Source organism: Falco biarmicus, chromosome 4 (assembly GCF_023638135.1).
Source record: "Falco biarmicus isolate bFalBia1 chromosome 4, bFalBia1.pri, whole genome shotgun sequence".
In the NCBI taxonomy this organism is placed as follows: Eukaryota; Metazoa; Chordata; class Aves; order Falconiformes; family Falconidae; genus Falco; species Falco biarmicus.
The window spans coordinates 66,095,431-66,114,258 of NC_079291.1; the positions used below are offsets into that span (position 1 = coordinate 66,095,431).

At 64.6% G+C, this 18,828-nt stretch overlaps 3 protein-coding genes across 11 annotated transcripts in view; all 3 read right to left on the reverse strand.

Moving 5' to 3' along the window:
- Positions 1–30: 30 nt before the first annotated feature.
- Positions 31–7,069, reverse strand: RAX2 (retina and anterior neural fold homeobox 2). Its single transcript, XM_056336341.1, has 4 exons — positions 6,348–7,069; positions 4,908–4,934; positions 2,661–2,911; positions 31–791 (listed from the first exon to the last, which is right to left on the reverse strand). Exons 3-4 carry the CDS (start codon positions 2,901–2,903, stop codon positions 348–350), a joined length of 687 nt encoding a protein of 228 aa, XP_056192316.1. The 5' UTR covers positions 2,904–2,911; positions 4,908–4,934; positions 6,348–7,069; the 3' UTR covers positions 31–347.
- Positions 7,070–8,457: 1,388 nt separating this feature from the next.
- On the reverse strand, positions 8,458–13,392 carry LOC130148670 (complexin-3-like). The gene is made up of 3 exons (XM_056337509.1): positions 12,561–13,392; positions 11,866–11,953; positions 8,458–11,513 (listed from the first exon to the last, which is right to left on the reverse strand). Exons 1-3 carry the CDS (start codon positions 12,716–12,718, stop codon positions 11,292–11,294), a joined length of 468 nt encoding a protein of 155 aa, XP_056193484.1. The 5' UTR covers positions 12,719–13,392; the 3' UTR covers positions 8,458–11,291.
- Positions 13,393–13,536: 144 nt separating this feature from the next.
- Positions 13,537–18,828, reverse strand: part of MATK (megakaryocyte-associated tyrosine kinase) — a 31,182-nt gene continuing 25,890 nt past the window's right edge. For 6 of the 9 annotated variants that reach the window (XM_056337504.1, XM_056337503.1, XM_056337502.1 and 3 more), the window contains 12 exons: positions 18,112–18,168; positions 17,822–17,935; positions 17,554–17,669; positions 17,007–17,226; positions 15,973–16,066; positions 15,815–15,880; positions 15,560–15,659; positions 15,393–15,477; positions 15,144–15,217; positions 14,829–15,034; positions 14,379–14,465; positions 13,537–14,238 (listed from right to left, as the gene is read on the reverse strand). In XM_056337504.1, the coding sequence (XP_056193479.1) occupies positions 13,754–14,238; positions 14,379–14,465; positions 14,829–15,034; positions 15,144–15,217; positions 15,393–15,477; positions 15,560–15,659; positions 15,815–15,880; positions 15,973–16,066; positions 17,007–17,226; positions 17,554–17,669; positions 17,822–17,935; positions 18,112–18,120 (1,656 nt within the window). In that variant the 5' untranslated portion in view covers positions 18,121–18,168 and the 3' untranslated portion in view covers positions 13,537–13,753. Of the gene's footprint in view, positions 14,239–14,378; positions 14,466–14,828; positions 15,035–15,143; positions 15,218–15,392; positions 15,478–15,559; positions 15,660–15,814; positions 15,881–15,972; positions 16,067–16,185; positions 16,606–17,006; positions 17,227–17,553; positions 17,670–17,821; positions 17,936–18,111; positions 18,169–18,589; positions 18,691–18,828 lie in introns of those variants that run through there. The other 3 variants (XM_056337506.1, XM_056337507.1, XM_056337508.1) reach the window with 3 other exon arrangements.

Genomic DNA, 18,828 nt, shown 5'->3' on the forward strand with positions numbered 1-18,828 from the left:
GTGTCCAGCCAGGGGCAGTGGGTGGCCTGGTGGGATGCCTGAGTCTCGGGCCAGACCCTCAGCCACGGCCGGTGCCTCGGCAAGGCAGAGTGGCCGTGGGTGGCTGTTGGGGTGCTCCCCCCGGTGGGGTCCCGCCAGCACCCCGTCTCGCTCCCCTGCCACCCACGGTGCTGGCACGGTGAGGGGGAGATGCAGGGCTGGCACAGTGCGGGGGGAGATGCAGCTGGGCATCCCTGCCCTGCGCTGCCTTTGGTCCTGCTGAGCATCCCACCGTCACCCCCCTCGCCCACCCTGGGACGGCGCCGGGGCAGGAGCCGGGGTCCGGCAGGGCTGGAGGGGAGCGTTCATCAAATGGGCTGCCAGGTCTTGTCAATGGTCTGAATGTGCTCCTTGGCTTTCATGCGGAGCGAGGCGATGCTGGAGCTCCTCTGGTCCACCTCCTCCAACGGGTACTTGTCCACAAAGGTGGTCCCGCACTGGTAGGGCGCAGGGGCCATGGGCTGCATGCCCTGGGCCATCGGCGGGGGGGTGTTGAGGAAGGAGTGCCCACCATAGGGGGGCTGCAGGGCCTGGGGGGCTCCCATGAAGCCGGGGATGCTGTGGACTGTGGTGGCGCTGGAGATGGGGGACGTCAGCCATGGGTCAAGCGGGAGGGAGTTGCTCATGGGCCCCACGTTGGGGGTCATGGGAGGCCGGTTGAAGGAGAGCACGGGGGTGTCGTGGAGCTTCATGGAGCTGGCCTCCATCTTCTCCTGACGCCTCCACTTGGCTCGTCGGTTCTGGAACCAGACCTGCGAGGTGAGAGCCAGGGTGAGCCCCGCTGTGCCCAGTCAGTCCCTTGCAGCGTGCCCCACCTGCCCTGCCCCATGCGGGGTGCCCCACGTGGGGTACCCTACCCGCTGTGCCCCACACACAGTGCTCCACCGGCGTGTCCCATACGGGGCATCCCGTGACGCGGGGGGTGCTCCATGCGTTGGGTCCCACAGGGGGTGCCCCCCAGGGCTCCAGCAATCCCCCGCATGCTGCACCTCTGCCCAGCCTCCCCCACAGACCCCAGAGCATGAGGGCATCTCCCAGGTGTGGAAAGCGAGAGGTGTCACCGTGTGGCCCCTGCCATTGCTGCTCCATGGGACCATGCGCCTCAGCCCCATGAACACCCATACAGTGCCCAGGATGACGTTACCTGGCCCTCAAAAGCCCCTCTGTAAAAGTTTTTAGCAGCCAAACTTCCTTGGTTGCACCATAACCCAGCAGGAATGAGAGGGATGGGTGAGGTGAGGCCGGTGGTGACATCCCACCCTGCAGGAGATGCTCCTTAGAGTGCTGGTCCCCTCGTCCCCAGAGCCACCAGCAGCACAGGGCACCGGCCGTCTGCTGCGTGATGCAAATGGGCGGTGAAGGGGGTCTCTCCCATGGAGTCACTGGTAGCCACTGGGCTATAGTGGTGCAAACATCACGTCCAAAGATGGGCAACCAAGCTGGAGCACAAGTGCTAGGAGGAGCGGCTGGGGGGTTCAGCCTGGAGAAAAGGAGGCTCAGGGGGGACCTGATTGCTCTCTGCGACCCCCTGGCAGGGGGCTGGAGGCAGGTGGGGCACGGTCTCTTCTCCCAAGTCACAAGCGATAGGACTAGAGGAAATGGCCTCACATTGCACCAGGGGAAGCTGAGATGGGATAGCAGGAAAAATTTATTCACTGCAAAGGATGCCCAGCACTGGAACAGGCTGCCCTGGGAAAGTGGTGGAGTCTCCATCCCTGGAGGGGTTTGGTTTAGAAGACGTGTAGATGTGGCACCTGGGGACATGGCTCAGTGGTGGGCTTGGCAGGGCTGGGTTAACAGTTGGACTTTGAGACCTTAAAGGTCTTTTCCAACCTAAATGATTCTGTGAGAGCTCAGCAGCGGTGTCCCTGTGGTCCAGACCTCGCCACAGCAAGGCTGCATTGTCCTGGACTGGGGCTGAGGCCTGGGAAACTCAGTTCATTTGTAAGGGGATTACTGCTCTGCTTTGCAGTGGCTTTGTCACTTCTTCAACTCCTTGACCCCTTCCGTCTCCCCGAGCTCACCCCATCAGTCCCAGGGTGGGTGGGGAGCAGACCAGGGGGACTCTGGGCTCTTCCCCAGGCTGTGCATCCCACCCACCCACCCCATTCCCTCCAGAACCTTCTGCAGCCCAGGGGGCAAAACCTGCCTAGCCTCACCCCAGAACCGCCCTGTTCCAACCAGCCTAAAACCCCCAAATCCGTGAGGATCTTGTGTTTTCTCAGCACTGAAGACCTGGGAGTGGTCACGAGTGGCTGAGGTTTGGCTGCTTTCCTGTGGGATCACCTGGAGGGATGGGAGCAGATGCCACCGGGGGGGCGGGGGGGGGGGGGAAATCTCTCTTAAAAACCATCTCTGTGCCCAAACTGGCACGTGGGCTGAACTGAGACCTCGTGGAGGAACAAGGCTCGGCCATTAAACCCCTTCTCTGGTTTTGGCAGGAGCAGCCAGCTCTGCAGAGATGCTGCTCCTGTCTCGAGCAATGGGGAAACTGAGGCACGGAGCCCAGCGGCGGCAGTGGAGCTGGGAGCAGAACAAAGCTCTCCAGCGCTGGGGTGGTTCTTCTGCCACCGCCTGGGGGACAGGTCCAGGGTGCTGAGGCCACCAGGCGTCCTCCCTACCTGCACGCGGACCTCCGGCAGGTTGACCTTCATGGCCAGCTCCTCGCGGCTGTAGACGTCGGGGTAGTGGGACTTCTCAAAGGCGCGCTCCAGCTCGTGCAGCTGGTAGGTGGTGAAGGTGGTACGGTTCCTCCGGTGCTTCTTCTTGGGCTGCTCCTCCTCGGCGGCAGCCGGTGGGGTGCCCTCGCCGTCCCCCGGCTTCCGCAGCTCACCCAGGTCCCCCTCACACTTATTCAGGAACATGGTGGTGCCTGTCAGGGTACCGGGGGGCTTAGCCTGGGGGGCGGGGACATCGGAGCTCCCCATGCAACCCCGGGTTGGGGACAGAGGGACAGATGGACAGATGGATGGGAGGATGGGGTGGCCCCAGGAAGGGGCTACACAAAGGTCTGATCCTGCCTCCTGCCGCAGTGTTATCCCGGGGCTGTGGCTCCCAGGGAGTGACCCAGGGGCCTGGGGACCCCATCCTTGGCTCCACTGAGATGCCCCCTGGCCAGCGTGCCCCCCTGAAGCTAAAAGTCAAATGTCACCTGAAGTGGAGGATTTAACAGAAGTGCCATCACTGAGAGCCAACCCGACCCCCCCTGCCCTGACATGGAGGGGATCAAGCCTTGGTCGGGTCCCTCCTTCCAGCCCAGCTCCTCTCCTCCAGCCCCTCCCCCCGTGGGCTGGGAATCGGGCCCCGAACCACTGGAGGACCCAATGCTGGTCCCCAAGCATGGCCAGAGTGACCTGGCGCTGTCCCCCAGCTAATCACCTTTTTTCTGCACGATTATAAGCATTTTCAACCCTTGCAATGTTTCATCTTTAAGCTTTTTATCCGGCATCTGAAATCTTCCTGCAGTATTTGCTGGGGATTAAGGGTCCCTTTCTACGGCGAGGAAAACATGGAAATGGGGCAGAAAGACGTAATCCCGGGGCACTTCTGCCAAGGAGAAGGCGCCGCGTCGCCTGGAGCCACCAGCAAACGTTTGGCTAATGCCAATGGGGAGGGAAAGGGAGCACATGGGGGTCCCGAGGGGGCGGCGTGGGTGCTGGGTGCTCAGGCTGTGTGTGTGGGGTGCCTGTGCCCAGCGAGCACCCAGCGGGCAGCACGGGTGCGAGCAGCGCCTGCAGCCAGCACGTGTCTGTCTGCACCCCGGGACGTGTGGGCTGCCTACGCGGGCAGGGTTGGGGGGCTGGGGGTGCGCACGGTGGGGCACCGGAGGGCACGCGTGTGGTGGGCTGAGCGTGGGGTGGAACGAAGTGTGTGCGCAGCGTGGGTGTGCGTGTGCCGGGCAGTTTGTGCCGCGTGCCCACCGCATGCAGCGTGCGCAGCGCGGGTGCAGCGGACAGTGCTCAGGGTGGGGTGTCCGCGTGCTGTGCGCACAGTGTGCGCAGCGCAGTGTCTGCACCCACGGCATGCAGGGCGCAGGGCGTGCAGCGTGCACACCTCCGGGTGTGTGCAAGGAGTGCAGGGCATGCAGAGCGTGCAGGCACAGCATGACTCCATGCACAGTACCTGTAGGCATGCAGTGCGTGCAGGGTGTGTGTGCAGGGCATGCAGTGCCTGTGTGTGCAGTGCAGGCGCATGCAGGGCATGCAGCGTGTGCAGTGGGTGTGTGCAGTGTCTGCACAGCGCATGTAGTGCCTGTGTATGCAGTGCAGGTGCGTGCAGGGCATGCAGCACACGCCATGCAGCACCGCACACGCTGCGCATGCAGATGTGCAGTGTCTGTGCTTGCAGCACGTGCAGCATACCCGACGTGCCGTGTGTGCCCATAGTGCCCACGGGTGCTGTGCCTGGCGCCCCTGTGGCACGTGCTGGCTGCGTGGCATGTACAGTGTGGTGGGCGCAGCATGCAGAACGCAGGCAGCGCGTGCACAGGGGCTGTGAATGCAGTGCACAGTGTTTGCAATTTGTGTCGCATGCAGCGTGCGGTGCACGTGCAGCACTGTGCATGCAGCATGTGTGCCGTGTCAGCATGTGTATCACTGGGAGCTGCTGGCCCCCCAGGACGCCCCACGGCCCCTCGCAGGGGGTGCTGTAGCCCTGGGGGGCTGCAGTCTCAGGGTGCCCCAGGGGCAGCCATGAGTGGGAGGAGGGGTGCTGGGTCCTGCACCCTGGGGTGCCCCGAGGCAGGGGTGTGTGTGTGCTGGGGTGGGGGCAGGGACCCCATTATCACCATGCAAGCACCCCAGTGTGTCCTGGGGCTGGGGATATGGGGAGGGGCCGGGGTCCCCCGCTGCCATCCCCCTCTCACTCACCCGCTTCTCATTTGCGCAGCTCCGCACCTGCAAGGAGAGGGGAAAAGGGGTAAGCACCCAGAGCCCCCGCCTGGGGCACCCCCCGACAAGGGTCCCAGCACCCATCAGGGCCCCTCCTGCCCTGTCCAGCCATGTCCTGCGGCCCCACATGGGCCAAGGGGACAATGGGGCAAGGGGGGAGCTGGGGCAATGGGGGTGGGTGTGATGGGCACTGGGGGGGGACAGGGGAGACAGGCCGGGGGGGGGCTGGGGACAAGCTAAGGCAGGCGGGAGGAGAGAAGAGGTGGGGCAACAGTGAGGGGACAGGGACAAGATGTGGTGATGGAGGTCAGGGCCAGGGCTGTGGGCAGCCCCCATCGTCCCCCCTGACCCCGTCTGAAAGCAGAGGAGGCTGAAAACACCGGGAAGGAGAGCGAGCCCCGGTGTGGGAGCGGGAATGAAGCGGAGAACAGCAAAATAAGCACGGCAGAGACAGAGCAACCTGGCAGCACCGACCCTGCGGGGTGGGGGGGTGTGAGGGCTGGGCACCCCCACATCCCCCCGCCCCGCTCTGCCTGGGCCTGGCCAGGGACATGGGTGTCCCTGGGTGTGGAAGGGGGGACGCTGGTGGGCTTGGGCTGGGGGACGCCAGCACCGGCAACCCTATAGTGCCCATCCTCCAGGGACTGCCCCTGGGCCCCCTGAGCCTTTGCCACTGGCATTTTGGGAATCCTGCCTGAAAACGGGCAGCAGGGAGCGGGCACGGCAGGGAGAGCCACCTCCCCGCTCCCGTCGGACATTTTCCTGCAGCCGCCGTCATCCCGGCAACAAATTTTGGCTTTAAGCCCTTAAGCTTTAAAACTGTGCCGGGAACTGCAAGGACCCCCAGCCTCAGGAGGGGTTTTCCCCCCCCCTATACTCGATGCCCCTCTGCTGGGGGGCTGCAAGCCGGCGGGGAGGGGGCGCCTGTTATTAAAGACACCCGAAACAGCAACCGAAAAATGGCATCGAGCTCTGGTTGAAGTGGGTAAAAAGCAAATGTTTCCCCAGTGCTGGAAAGCAGCAGAGCATCAGCGAGGACCAGTGGCCTCCGCTGGCAGCCCAGGATGCGGGGGGGACAGCCCCAGGGCAGCCCTGGCTTTTGCTGGGTCCCATTTTTTTTGCCGGGTCCCATTTTTTTTGCCTGTGAAAGCCCATCTGGGTGCCAGGATTTGGCCCCCCTGGCTTGGGCTGCCTGGGGCGGGCTGTTCGCAGCGGTGCGAGCATGGGTGGCTCCTGCCCTCTGTCCCCGGGTGCAAATCGATGCGAGTGATGCTGAGGGGTACCCAGCACCCGCTCCCCAGCCCCCAGGGAAGGGTGCTGGCCCCGGCCCCGGCCCCAGGTGCACCCCGGGGACAACCGCCCCCTCTTCCAGCATCTTCCCCCGGCACTTCCTCCCGAATCGGAATAAAACGGCGTTACCTGCTGGGCCCAACTCGGCTTTTCCAGGAGTATTTAACTTTGCCGGTCCCTCCTGGGAACCAAACAAGCGGCTCAACCTCACCAATCTCGCAGCTTTGGCAGCCAAAGTTGCCTCTAGTCTTCTTATTTGTCACAGAACCACCGCGCTAAGGCTCGGGAGAATCTTTATTTAGTGTTGCAGATGTCACCAAGGCACCGCAGATTGGAAATGAGTCCAAAGGATTAAGACGAGGTTATTAATTGGAGGCCTTCCCCTTTAAGAATGATTGACAGTTACTTTCTGGACAAGTAATTGCTCTAAATGTCCCCCCAGCGCGGGTCCGGGGGGGCGGCGGCGGACAAAGCCCCGAACTGCCTTCCCCACTCAGATTGTCTCCCCACAAAGGCGTCCTGCTGGAGTTTGCCTTGTAATCCCCTCATTACGGGCGAGGAAAAAGAATTAGAAACAGGGGGAGCGGAGAAGAAAGGCCGGGGCGATGGGGGGGAGGGGGGTGGATTTCCTTCGGCTGCAGGGGCTCTGCCCCAGGGATGGGGTCCAGGACAGGCGCCCCAAGCTGTAGTGGGATGGGGCTGCTGTGGTGGTGGGTGTTGACCCCCCCAGCTGGGGATGGCCCCGGCGATGGCCCCGGTGGGGATGGTGAACCCGGTGATGTCCCCGGTGATGGCCCCAGTGAGGATGGTGAGCCCGGGGATGGCCCCGGTAGGGATGGTGAGCCCGGGGATGGCCCCAGTGATGGCCCCGGTGGGGATGGTGAGCCTGGGGAGGGCCCCGGTGGGGGTTGTGAGCCCGGGGATGGCCCCAGTGGGGATGGTGAGCCTGGGGATGGCCCCAGTGATGGCCCCAGTGGGGATGGTGTGCCTGGGGAGGGCCCCGGTGTGGGTGGTGAGCCTGGGGGTGGCCCCGGTGGGGATGGCCCCAGTGATGGCCCCGGTGGGGATGGTGAGCCCAGGGATGGCCCCAGTGGGGGTGGTGAGTCCAGGGATGGCCCCGGTGATGGCCCTGGTGGGGATGGCGAGCCCAGGGATGGCCCCGGTGATGGCCCCAGTGGGGATGGTGAGCCCAATGATGGCCCCGGTGATGGCCCTGGTAGGGATGGTGAGCCTGATGATGGCCCCGGTGGGGAGGGAGAGGCCAGCGATGGCCCCGGTGATGGCATGTGGCCCATGGGCTCCCAGTGATGCTGCCTGCGGAGCCCTGCCCGCCTGGAGAGCAGGGCTGGGGACCAGGTGTGGGGATGGGTGTAGCAGCCATCAATGGGCACGGGGTGTGAGGGCTGGGTAGAGGGTCTGGGGACCTGCTATGGGGTCTGGGTGTGGGGACCGGGTGGAGGGACCAGCTGCAGGGACCAGGCACCCTGACCAGCCTTGGGGACCTGGTATGGGCACCAGGCACGGGGACTGGGGCAGGGACCAGGCAGGGGACCAGCTGTGGGGACCAGCCAAGGGGAGCAGGCACCGCGTAGTGCCCATGGCACTGGCCATGGGGGTAGCTCATGGACATGGGATCGAGCACCTGGACCAAGCATGGGGACGTCCTGTGGGGACCAGCTGCGGGGTCCAGCCATGGGGACCACCCCTGGGGGCTGCCCACGGGCCCTGGCTGTGGGAGTGTGGGGTGGGGGCGGCCGGGCTGGGGGGCACAAACACCGTCCCTCTCCCCCCTGCTCCAACTGCCGCCCCAAGGACCTTGGCCCCGGGGACAACGGGAGCATCATGACGAGGGCCCTGGGGTGCTCTGCGTGGGGCTTGCTCGTGCCACCCGGAGCCCCTGTCCCGCTGGGGTTTTTTTTTTGCTCTTTTCTTCCTCTGTTCACTTTTACTTTCTCCCAAAAGCCTCTTCCTGCCACCTGCAAATGCTGCCGCCCCCGGCCACCGTCTTGGCTTCCTCCCACTCCCTTCCTCTCCTCACCACGGTTCCCCTTTCAGATGGCAAATGGCACTGTGGGGCTTTCGGACCCCCCACCCCCCACCCCATGCCATGTGGCTGCTGGACTCACACGGGTCCGTGCACATCCCCCACCCCCCACCCCCCCCAAGCTGCTGCCAGCCAGACCCCCCAGCCATATCTGCACCCCAGTTTGGGCCCCGAGGCCACCCCAGTGTTCCTCCTGGGGGGGGGGGGCCGTGCACCCCGTCTGACACTGCTCTGGGGACAGCATGATGCTGTCTTGGAGGTGGCATGCCGCCACCCTGGGGACAGCATGGCCCCACACCAGGGATGGTGTGACATGGCTCTGGGGACCACCCAGCCCCTGGGGATGGGGTGACACCCCCATGCCAGACAGCGCAGCCAGGGCTCCACCTGCAGCAGGCATGTGCAGGGAGGTTGGGGACATCCCCGGGGGGGTTCGGGGACATCCCTGGGCTCAGGGATGACATGTGGGGCTGGGGAGGCAAACTAGCACCCGGACCTGCAGCCCCCACTCGCCCAGAGCCAGCGCTCAGACCCTCGCCAGGCACTGCGGCAAGCTCAGGAGCCGGGTCCCCTGCCTTGGTGGCCCTTGGTGGCAGCCTCCGGGGTGCCCCCAGCGCCGGAGGGCGCAGGGAGGTGCTGCCACGCCGGGACTCCTGGGGCACCAGGGCTGGTTTGAGGGGTGGGGGGCGCCCAGCTCAGCTGTGGCATCGCCCGCCGGCGGCGTGCACAGCACCGGCACCGCTGACCGCTGTAAGGTGTTGGCTCGCACGTGGGGGGGGGGGAGGGGGGGGGGGAGGCCAGCAGGCTTATTTGCCAAATGATTATAATTGCCTTTTAGGAGCAGATAGCAAATTGATTTGCTTCCTCGTCCAAGGCCCGTAATCGCTTCATCACTTTAAAATATTAATGCTATACTTCTTTGCTAGTTTCCCAATTACCCTAATTGAAGGCAAATTGGTTAAGAAGGTGCAATGCAGAGTATCAGGGGGTTTAGTTCACTCAAATGACAGTTTTAAACCTCCCTAATCCTATTAGTGGGCAAAGCTGCTAACGCTTAGAGACGCTGCGTCAGCTTACCGGGGCGGTGGGGCCGGAGGCGGGGGTCGGGGTGGGGGGCGGCCGGGGGCCACCGGCCTCACGTGACCAGCTCGGCCAGGGATTTATCACTTTTTTAGTTCATTAAGAGGCCTTGGGCAGGCGGGGAGGCGGCAGGGGTGACCCAAAAGGGTGCTGAGCGGGAGGCAGGTGGCAGCGTGGGGAGGGCGGAGGGGGGGGGCGGGACGATTAGCCAAGGAGACCTGGCGGAGGGTCCTGACCCGAATCCCAGCTGGCGCTGGGAGCCCCCACGCAGCCCCACTGGGAGCACTGGGAGCTAGGCTGCCCGTTGGGGCGCGAGGGGCCCTGGCGCAGAGCAGGGACGGAGGACCCTGCTGTGATGGGGCGCGTTGGGGACCGCGGTGCCACCATCCCAGCAGCGGGCAGGCGGTGCTGAGCGCCCACGCCGGGGGGAGCAGGGATGTGGGGTGGAACAGGGCTGTGCCAGGTGCCGCGGCTGTTGCTGCCCCATGCTGGGGACTGTTGGGGTCACGGGTGGCCCCAGCTCAGACAACACGGGTGGATTTTTGTGCCCAAATGGGAGATTTTGCAAGTTCTGAAGAAAGGCTGGAGAGCAGGGGTGGCAGCGGTGGCAGGGATGGCAGCCACCAAACACGAGGAGGCTCCCGGGTGCCTTCCTGACGTGCCCTGGGATGCTCCAGCAGTCACCAGCCCCTTGGCTGGTCCCTGGAGGGTGGGTGGCCGGGGTGGGAGCCGAGCACCTCGTACACCCTGGGACCTCCCTGCTGGAGCTCCTGCAACTCCGGGTGCTGCAGCCGGGGTGGCTGAGACCTGTGGTTCTTGCTCTTGTGACAGCTATGAGCTCCATGGCCCAACTCCCACCACCCACCTGTGCTGGCTTCAGCTGCCCCCTCGCCACCCTGCCACCGCCACCGTGGGCAGCCTGGGCAGGCTCGTCCCCACAGGCCTTTCCGGAGCAGATGGCCCAGGCGTGGGGAGGACGGAGGCGGCTCAGCGCGTCCTTTCTTTCATGCAAACACAGCGTGACTCCCCGGCGGCTCCTGCTCCGGTGGGGAGGTGCTGCTGGGGCCAGCGCTGGCGGTACATTTTACAAGGGTTCAGCTAGCTTAGTCCTCAGGGACAGGCGACTCAGGCAGATTAGACCTCACTAAAATAGGCAGGTATTAGTGATCTCAGCAGCCCCCAGCCTTCCGGCGCAGCGGTGTTTAAGCCAGTGCCGCTGCCGAACACCCAGGAGCGAGTCCCCGGAGGGGCAAGAGGCAGCGGAGCACCAGGACCCCAGCCAAAGGGACCCCCTCGCTGCCTGTGCTGGCAGGGGGATGCTTGAGGCGGGGGTAAATGCTGCCCCAACCCCACTGGTGCTGCCCCCGAGGGGGGCCATGGCTCCCACTGGCTCCCACACTGGGCTGCGGTCGTGGCCGGGGTCTGGGGCAGAAGTGGGGGCACGGATCTGGTGGCTGAGTGCCACGCGCCGGTTGCTGGCTCAGGGACATGGGGGGCACCCCCGCTGCAGCAGTGTCACCGTGCCCTCCCCACCCCACGCAGGACAGGGCTCGTGCAGACGAGGGGTACGGCAGGAAGACCAGGCTGGTGCTGGTAACACCACGTTTATTGAGCCAAACGGCGCGTGCAGCCCTGGGGCCCGGTTCTGGGGCCGGTGGAGCATCGGGGACCACCGCCCGCCCTGGCTGGGGGCTCACAGCAGTGGCACGGCAGGGAGGGGCTTGGCCAGCGCAGCTGGAGGGGACCCAGGCTTCCTGCAGCCCAGCACCCACCTGGCGCAGCCCTCAAAAGCCACAGGGAATGGTTTTGGGGAGGGAAACCCAGCCCCAGCACGTGTTGGGACCTCCACCCCCAGGTAACACATCCCATCACTCCCGGGGGGCAGTGGGGGGGCAGGGACTGAGCCCCAACACTGCCAGTGTCACCTGCCGGCAGGGTGGGCAGCGATGCTACATCACGGCACACTTCTCCTTCACCTCATCCACGCCGCCCAGCGCCCGGTCCCGCAGCGCCGGCAGGTCCAGCTCCCGCAGCTTCGTCAGGAAGGTGAAAGTCCCGGTGCCACCATCCTCCTCCTCCTCCTCCTCCTCGCTGTGCACCATGGCAGCCAGCTCCTCCGGCAGCTCCACCGCGCCACCGGCCACGTGCAGCTGAGCATCGTCCCGCTCGTCCTGCGCATGGGTGGGAGACGATGTCGGGGTTGTGGGCAGAGCCGGGCACCCACCAGCCATGGGGCGAGGGATGGGGAAAGCAGATCCCTGTCCCTCAGGGCCAGCCGGGCGCTGCGGGGCACTGGGGATGCTGAGGGGACACTGGGACTGTCCAGTTCCAGATTTGGATGGCTGGACGGACACGCGGGCGGGCAGATGGTGCAGACGGAGACATCAGCCGTTTGCTGCCCTCTTCAGGAATCATCTCCCATCCCGGGGGAGGCCAAGCAGCCACCCAGCCTGGGGCTGCCCCAGAGGGCAGGGGGTCAGGGGAAGACCCCCAAGGTCTCACCATGGGCAGGTTGGTCCTTACCTGGGCCAGGTGGTACTTGTCCCGCAGGTGCATCCGCACGGTGGCCCGCTCTGCCTTCCTCTGTGCAAAGGCCTTGTCCCGCTCGATCCTGCAAGCAGCAGGCACCACGCTGTCACCCCCCATCTCACCAAATGCCCCCCCCCAAACCTTCCCCAGGCATCACCCTGGTTCTCCAGCAGCAGCATGGCTGTGCCAGCCCTGAGCCGGGAGAAGGGGGTGCCAAGGTCTGCAGCAGGGTTGCAATAGGGATCTGGGGGCAGGGGCCACATCCTGTCCCAGCACCCAGCAGAGATGCTGAGTGAAGGTGCCTGTTGGTGGGACTTCCTCCTCCTGCAGCCTCCTGGATGCTGGGCCACTGGGTCCCCACAGCACCCAGACCCACAGAGGTGGGACCTTAATGCAATCCTATGCTGGCTCCTGTCACCCCTTGGCTCTGTGGGTGCTGGGCTGGCACCAGACACACACTGCTCTGGGACAGTGACACCTTGGGGGTGCCCCTTGTCACCTGGGTGCACCAAGCCTCATGCCAGCACCCATGGGGGCTTCCCACGCCACAGGGAGGTGTGCTGCAGGGCACCCGCTGTGCCTCTTCCCTTGCCCCGCTGCCTCCCTGCCCCACCCTGGGGACAGCCCATGGCAAGTAGGACCCCGGTCTTGGTGCAGGGGGACCCCAATGATCCCCGGTGAAGCCTTACTTCTCCTCCAGCAGCTGCCGCTGGTACTCCTCAAACTCCTCGCGGGCCATGCCGTTGGGCAGCGTGGCCGCCTTGCTGTCCTTGGGGGGTCCCTTGGGTGGCGGCTCTTCCTTGCCCCCCCGAAAGCTCTTTAGGGCAGCCGTGAAGAAGGCGGCCATGGGTGGGCAGCTGCGGCAGCCCGCGCCCCACGGTCCCTGCGCAGGGCCAGCGCCTGCAAGGTCAGCGGGACCGGCTGCCCCAGGGGCGCCGCGGATCAGGGCCGGATTAAGGCATTAGGAGGGGAAGCCACAGCCACCAGGGTGGGAAGACCTTCCCATGCTGCGCGCTGCACCCAAGGGTGCTTGGGGGGGGACGGCGGGGGTGGGGAGACAAGCGGGGGGCTGCCAGGGTGATGGGGAGGTGGAAGGAGCCACTGAGCCCCAGCGCAGCCCAGGTCAGGCTGAAAGACCCTCCCTTCGTTGCTCAGGCCCCGATGGAGGGCAGCGCCCACAGGGTCGGATCCTGCTGGGGGGCCCTGCGCCATGGGCACCTAGCACCACTGGCACTGGCAAGAAGTTGGCGCAGAGGAGACGCGAGAGGATTAATGAGAAAACCCAATCGAGGGTCAAGGGACTGGAAGGAAGACGAGGCGGCAGGCGGGGGCACACGCACGCACACGCACACGCGCGTGCGGCCCCGTTGCCCCCATTAATCCCAGCTCCACTGAGACGTCGAGATTGCTTGGGAGCTGGCGGGGCCGGGGGCTTCCCACTGCCGGAGGACATGCCCCGCTGCCATAATCTATATGCAAGCAATTCCCATACAGACTCTGATTAAATGAATAATCCCTGGCTGCGCAGAGCCCCGAGGGGAGAGGGGCCAGGCTGTGTGCAGGGGGCTCCGAGGGCCAGAGCTCCCAGCCCACCCAAGCCTTTCGCTGTGCTTTGCCCGGCCCCAGGCGAGGGATAGGCCTAATTTGAGCCCAGAGGCTTAAAGATGCTGTTGAACTAATTTCTTTGGTTTAATCAAAAAGCTCAAATCCGTGTGGTTTTAGAGCTGGCTGCAGCCGGCGTCCCCGTGCGGGGCCGGGGGGCTGGAGCGGAGCTGCGCTGGGGCTGGGCTTTGGGCTTTCATCCTCCAGCGAGCAGAGATGTCCCATCCTGTCCCCTGTCACCGGGAGGGGCAGCTCAAGGGGACCCCACGTGTGGCACATGCTACCCGGAGCTGAGCACGGTATTTGCGGTGTGTGGCCCCACACCACCCCAGCAGGTCAGGGGAGGTGGACCCCCAGGAACCCTTCTCTGGGCCGCGTGGTGGGAAGAAGGACCCATGCCAGGATGGAGGGAGGCTGTTACCTCCTCTTTGGGTGCCCTGGGGGAGGAAAGCCTCTCCCCAGCTGCTGCCCCATCTCCACCAGGACAGAGCGGTGCCACCGGCCACCCCTTGCCACACCACCCCCAACCCTGGTGGTCCCGGAGTCCTTCTGCCATGGGTCCTGGGAGCCAGGCAGGGGTTAAATATCCTTCATCAGGTGCTTCAGTTCCTTCTGCAGCTTCTCCATGAGTTTCTTGAAGGACGGCCGCTTGCCTGGCTCCAGCTCCCAGCAGCTCTTCATTAGGGCATAGACGGCAGGCGGGCAGCCCTCGGGGGGGTCCATGCGGTACCCCTGCTCCAGCAGCTCTGTCACCTCCTTCAGGCTCTGACAGGATGGAAAAGCCAGCTGGGACCCCCACCTCCCCACCCCACCGGGGCCCGTCCTGGCCAGGGGACAGTGGGGTGTCCCTGTCCCATCGGTGCCAGTGGGGTGCGACCTGCGGCATGCCCCAGCACAGCACTCACCAGCTTGGGGTAGGGCGCTCGTCCGAAGGAGAAGGTTTCCCACAGGAGGATCCCGTAGCTCCACACGTCCGACTTGGAAGAGAATTTCTGTGGTGGCAGGAGGAAGGGGAGGCTGAAGCCGGCCAGGGGCCACGCGGGGTCCCCTTCCCTCCCTGAGCGCAAGACAGGAGACGGCGCCTGCCCGCTGCCAGCTCCAGCCCCCCAGAACCCCCTCCCTTCCCACCACTCACACGGCCCTGGGTCCATCCTGCCGCATCCCACCGGAGCTGCCCCAGCTCCCACTGCACACCAGGGCAAGCGCTGGCCAGGACAGAGCCCCTGTTCTGCGAGTCACAGGGCTGAATGTGCCAGAAGCCACCACGGGGCAGAGCCGGGCCGGTGGGACGAGCTGGTGGACCCAAGGGGGTGAGCTGCTTTGGGAGGACCCCCTGACCCACCCCCCCTTCCTACCACTGCTCACGTTGTGTTTCAGGGCCTCCGGAGCCGTCCACTTCACGGGCAGCAGAGTGGCGTCCTTGCCCTTGGGATTGACCCGGGCCAAGCCAAAATCGCTCACTTTGGCCACGTTCTCCTCAGAGATGAGGATGTTGCGGGCAGCCAGGTCCCTGTGCACCAGCTTCTTGGACTCCAGGTAGTCCATGCCCTGAGCCACGTCCCTGCCACGGCCAAGCGAAGCAGAGCACAGTGTCACCACATGTCCCCTGGGGCTGCCCAGAGGGACACAGGGCACCAGTCCCCAGCCCACAGGGAGGAAGATGGACTTACAGAGCGAACTGGAGGAGCTGATGGGTTGGGACGAGTGCCCGGCCCCGTGTGCGCAAGAAGTTCACCAGGTTGCCCTGACAGAGGAGGAGAAATGCATAAGGACCGACAGCGCGCAGCTGCCCAGACTTTGCCTCCCGCAGGGGCTGCAGCACCCAGCATTCATCCAGCTCGGCCCCTAGACGGGGATTTTGTCCTCCAGCCTGAGTGGTGACGAGTCCCGATGGCCGAGGACCAGCCAAGTGCTGTTACCTTGCTCATGTACTCCATGACGATGTAGAGGCCGTTGTGCAGGATAACGCCGAGCAAACACACCAGGTTTTTGTGCCGGACCTTCCTGAAATGCAGGGGATGTGAGTCAGGGGGGTGCCAGGGTCGTGGGGCAGGGTCAGGCTGTGTCCCCCCCGTGTGGCACTCACGTCATGGCAGCCGTTTCGGTGAGGAAGGCCTGGGCAGTCACGTCACACTTGATGTTCTTCACAGCCACCTTCTGCCCCATATACTCTCCCCGCAGGACATCTGGGAGGGGAGATGGGGGTCAGGCTCAGCACCACACCTGACATCCCACTCCCAGGCTGAGCCCCCCATGCCATGGGATGGGGAGGGGACATCAGCAGGTGCCATTTGGGGAAGCCCACCGCCAGGGAACCTCCACACCCCACCTTCTCACCTACCTCCAAACTCTCCTTGCCCGATGCGTTCTCCCAGCGTGAGGTGCTGCAGGTTCAGCAACCAGCCGGCTGAGCACAGGCACAAGGGCAGGTTAGCAGGGGCCACCAGCAGGGCCTTGTCCCCAAAGCCTGGACAGCGACCCTCTCCCATCATTCCCTACCTTTGGCTAACTCCTCCTCGGCCGACTTCATCCCAGTTTTTGGTTTGGGCTTCACCAGTTTGGTGCAGATGGCTCCCTGCTCCTTCATGTAGTGCTGCCGATGGACAAACAGACCGAGGTGATGCGGCGGTGCCATCTCTTACCCCCAAGCTCGGGGCATGGAACCAGGAAACGTTCACAGGATGCTCCATGGGACCCCAGTACCACCAGTACCCTCAAGGGGCTGGGACCCCCTTCAGCTCGGGCAGCACAAACCGCCACATTTTCCCCAGCGGCACGATTCACAGCCCACATCTCAGCCCTGCTCCCCTCTGCACACAGCCGGGAAACACCGCAATGGACCACGGGCACCATGAGATGCTGCCAGCGAGGCAGACGGCAGCCGACAAGCCCCGGCTGGCGCTGCAGTGGCCGAGGGCAGGTTGCAGAGATGGCCGGGGCGGAAGCGGTGGGGTGGCTGTCGCAGCTACAGAGCGGGGCCGAGGCAGCCAAAAGGGGAAAGGACCCACCCAAAAGCAGAAGTTGTGTCTAAATGAGGAAAACATAGGGGAGTACAACCCTCTAGAGAGGAGCCGGGCAGCAGCTATGAGACAGGGTGAAGACAGACCATGAGGAGCTAATGTGGGAGCCCTGCTGGGTCAGCAGAGGGGAGCTCAGAATGCCTCAAGCCTCGTCCAGGCTCAGAGGCTGCCAGGACCTTCCTTCTCTAAAATGCCCTAAGCCTTGCTGCTGTGTGAAGCACCAAATGAGCAGGGATGGGGGGAAACGTAGCCCTGGACAGGGGACAGGGGCTGCTGCCAGCTGGGCTGGCTCACAGCAGAAAGCATCCCTGGGGCCTCCCAGATCTGTCCAATGCACCCCAAACCGAGCGGGAACCGCAAACCGTTGGCAAGGATGGAGAATTCCACCAGGTAACAAAACACAACGAAAACCATAGAGGGACAGGGACCTGCCGCTGCTCTGAGTGACCCCACGAGGTTCTCACCCACGGTCTGGTGCTGGCGGGGCTCGCTGCCTGGGGAGGGGGGTCTCACCTCGATCATGTCAATGAGGTTGGAGAAGTACTGCTGGCTGTCGATGCTGAGCGTGTTCTCCTCGTGTACCACGCGGTAGTGGATCACCTCCTTGCCAAAGCTCACGCACAGCACATAGTCACCGGGGTGCCGGACAGACTCACGCACCAGGAACAGCCCGTCCTCGGGGGGCTGCAGCTGCTGCACTGCCTCCACCCCGGAGATCTTCCCATGGAACCAGCTGGGGAGAGGAGCATTGGGGAGAAGGGCCATGCTGGCAGCGAGACGGGGAGAGCAGAGCCCCCTCCAAAGCTGCACAGACCCCACTGCATAAAACCCCTCCCTACGAGGTCCATCCAAGCTGGGTGGGCACAACTGGGGGTCTTGAAAGTTGTGTGCTGGCTCCAGCAAATCCCTCCATTGCCAGGGCATAGCTCCAGGCTGCTCTGCCCCCCGCTGCCCAGCCAAAACCTGGCTGGGGGGGGAACGTGCCGGACTCATCCACAGCTCCCAGGGTCTCACCTGGGCTGCTGGCCCCCCACCCCGGATCCCCCCAAGCTGTACTCACGGCATGAGGCTGAGCTTGGGGTCAACACGGATGGCACCACGCTCCCGCAGCGCGCTGGCCGCCAGCAGCCCCTCCTGCCCCGTCTCATTGTGTCTGGCACGGTACCAGCCTTTGCCCTGGGGACAAGAGGGTCTCAGGGCAAGGGAAGGAAGGAGGGATCCTGCTGGGGACAGGGGGCTGGTGCTGTCAGCTCAGCTGATGGCACTAGGGTCCCATCCCCTCTGTGCCCGCCCAGGGCAGCATGCTGCTGCAGCACCCACGGGCTCACCTCCACGGCCTCAATGATGGTGACCACGTCGCCCTTGCGGAAGGCCAGCTCCTGGGCCTTGGGCTTGGTGTGGTCGTGCTTGGTGACACACTGCGTCCCCGAGGGCCAGTGTTTCTGCAGGGGAGAAGGCAGCATCAGCAGGGACAGCGAAAGTTGGCCCCCCTCCACCTCCCACAGCTATCGGGGTCAGCCCCAAGGACCGTCTGAAGCCCTGGCTGGAGATAAGGGGCACTGGGCACAAGCCGATGTTGGCAGGGGAAGTGCTGGCATCCTGTGGCAGTGCTGCTCACCCCAGACATGGTCGGCTGTCGGCACACCAGGGACTCCCTGTCCTCTCCTGCTGCCACCTGCCAAGAAAAAAACCAAAGGCAGTTGTGGAGAGATGGGGCTGAGCCGGCCCAGCCCTGGCCACTGCTGCTGTCCCCACAGGCTCCTCTGGCCAACGCAACTGCTGGCAAACCTGTCCATCGCGTGGGACAGCCTGCACCGTAGGACGGAGGACAAGGCTTGGAGCTGGCTGCAAACCCTGCCCGCACCGGCTGTAAGCCAGGGGACACTCCTGTCCCAAACCCAGTCGGGAGCAGGACCCAGCTGTCCTGGCCCCTGCCCCTTCTCCCCGCCTTGGAGCCCAAAGATGTGCTCCACCACCCACCGGCACTGCTGGCTTGAATATGTGCTCCACCACCCACCAGCACTGCTGGCTCCACAGGAGCCCATCATCGTGGCCGCAGCAGGGAATGCGGTTTTACCAGGAACTTGTTTTTTCACCTCCTGTTTCAGCAGCTCCAAGTCATCAGGGCCACAAGAGGCACCAGCTGCAGGGGCCCCGCTGACAGGGGACGTGGCAGTGCTGGCGCACGGGCTGCCTGCTGCAGGGGAGAATGCTGACAGGCAGGGCCGGGCTGAGGTGGGACTGTCACATTCACTGGCTGTGGGATGATTGCACAAGGTCCCCGTGCTCCCCTTGCCACCAACTTGTCACACTGGGATGCATGTGACCATGTTCC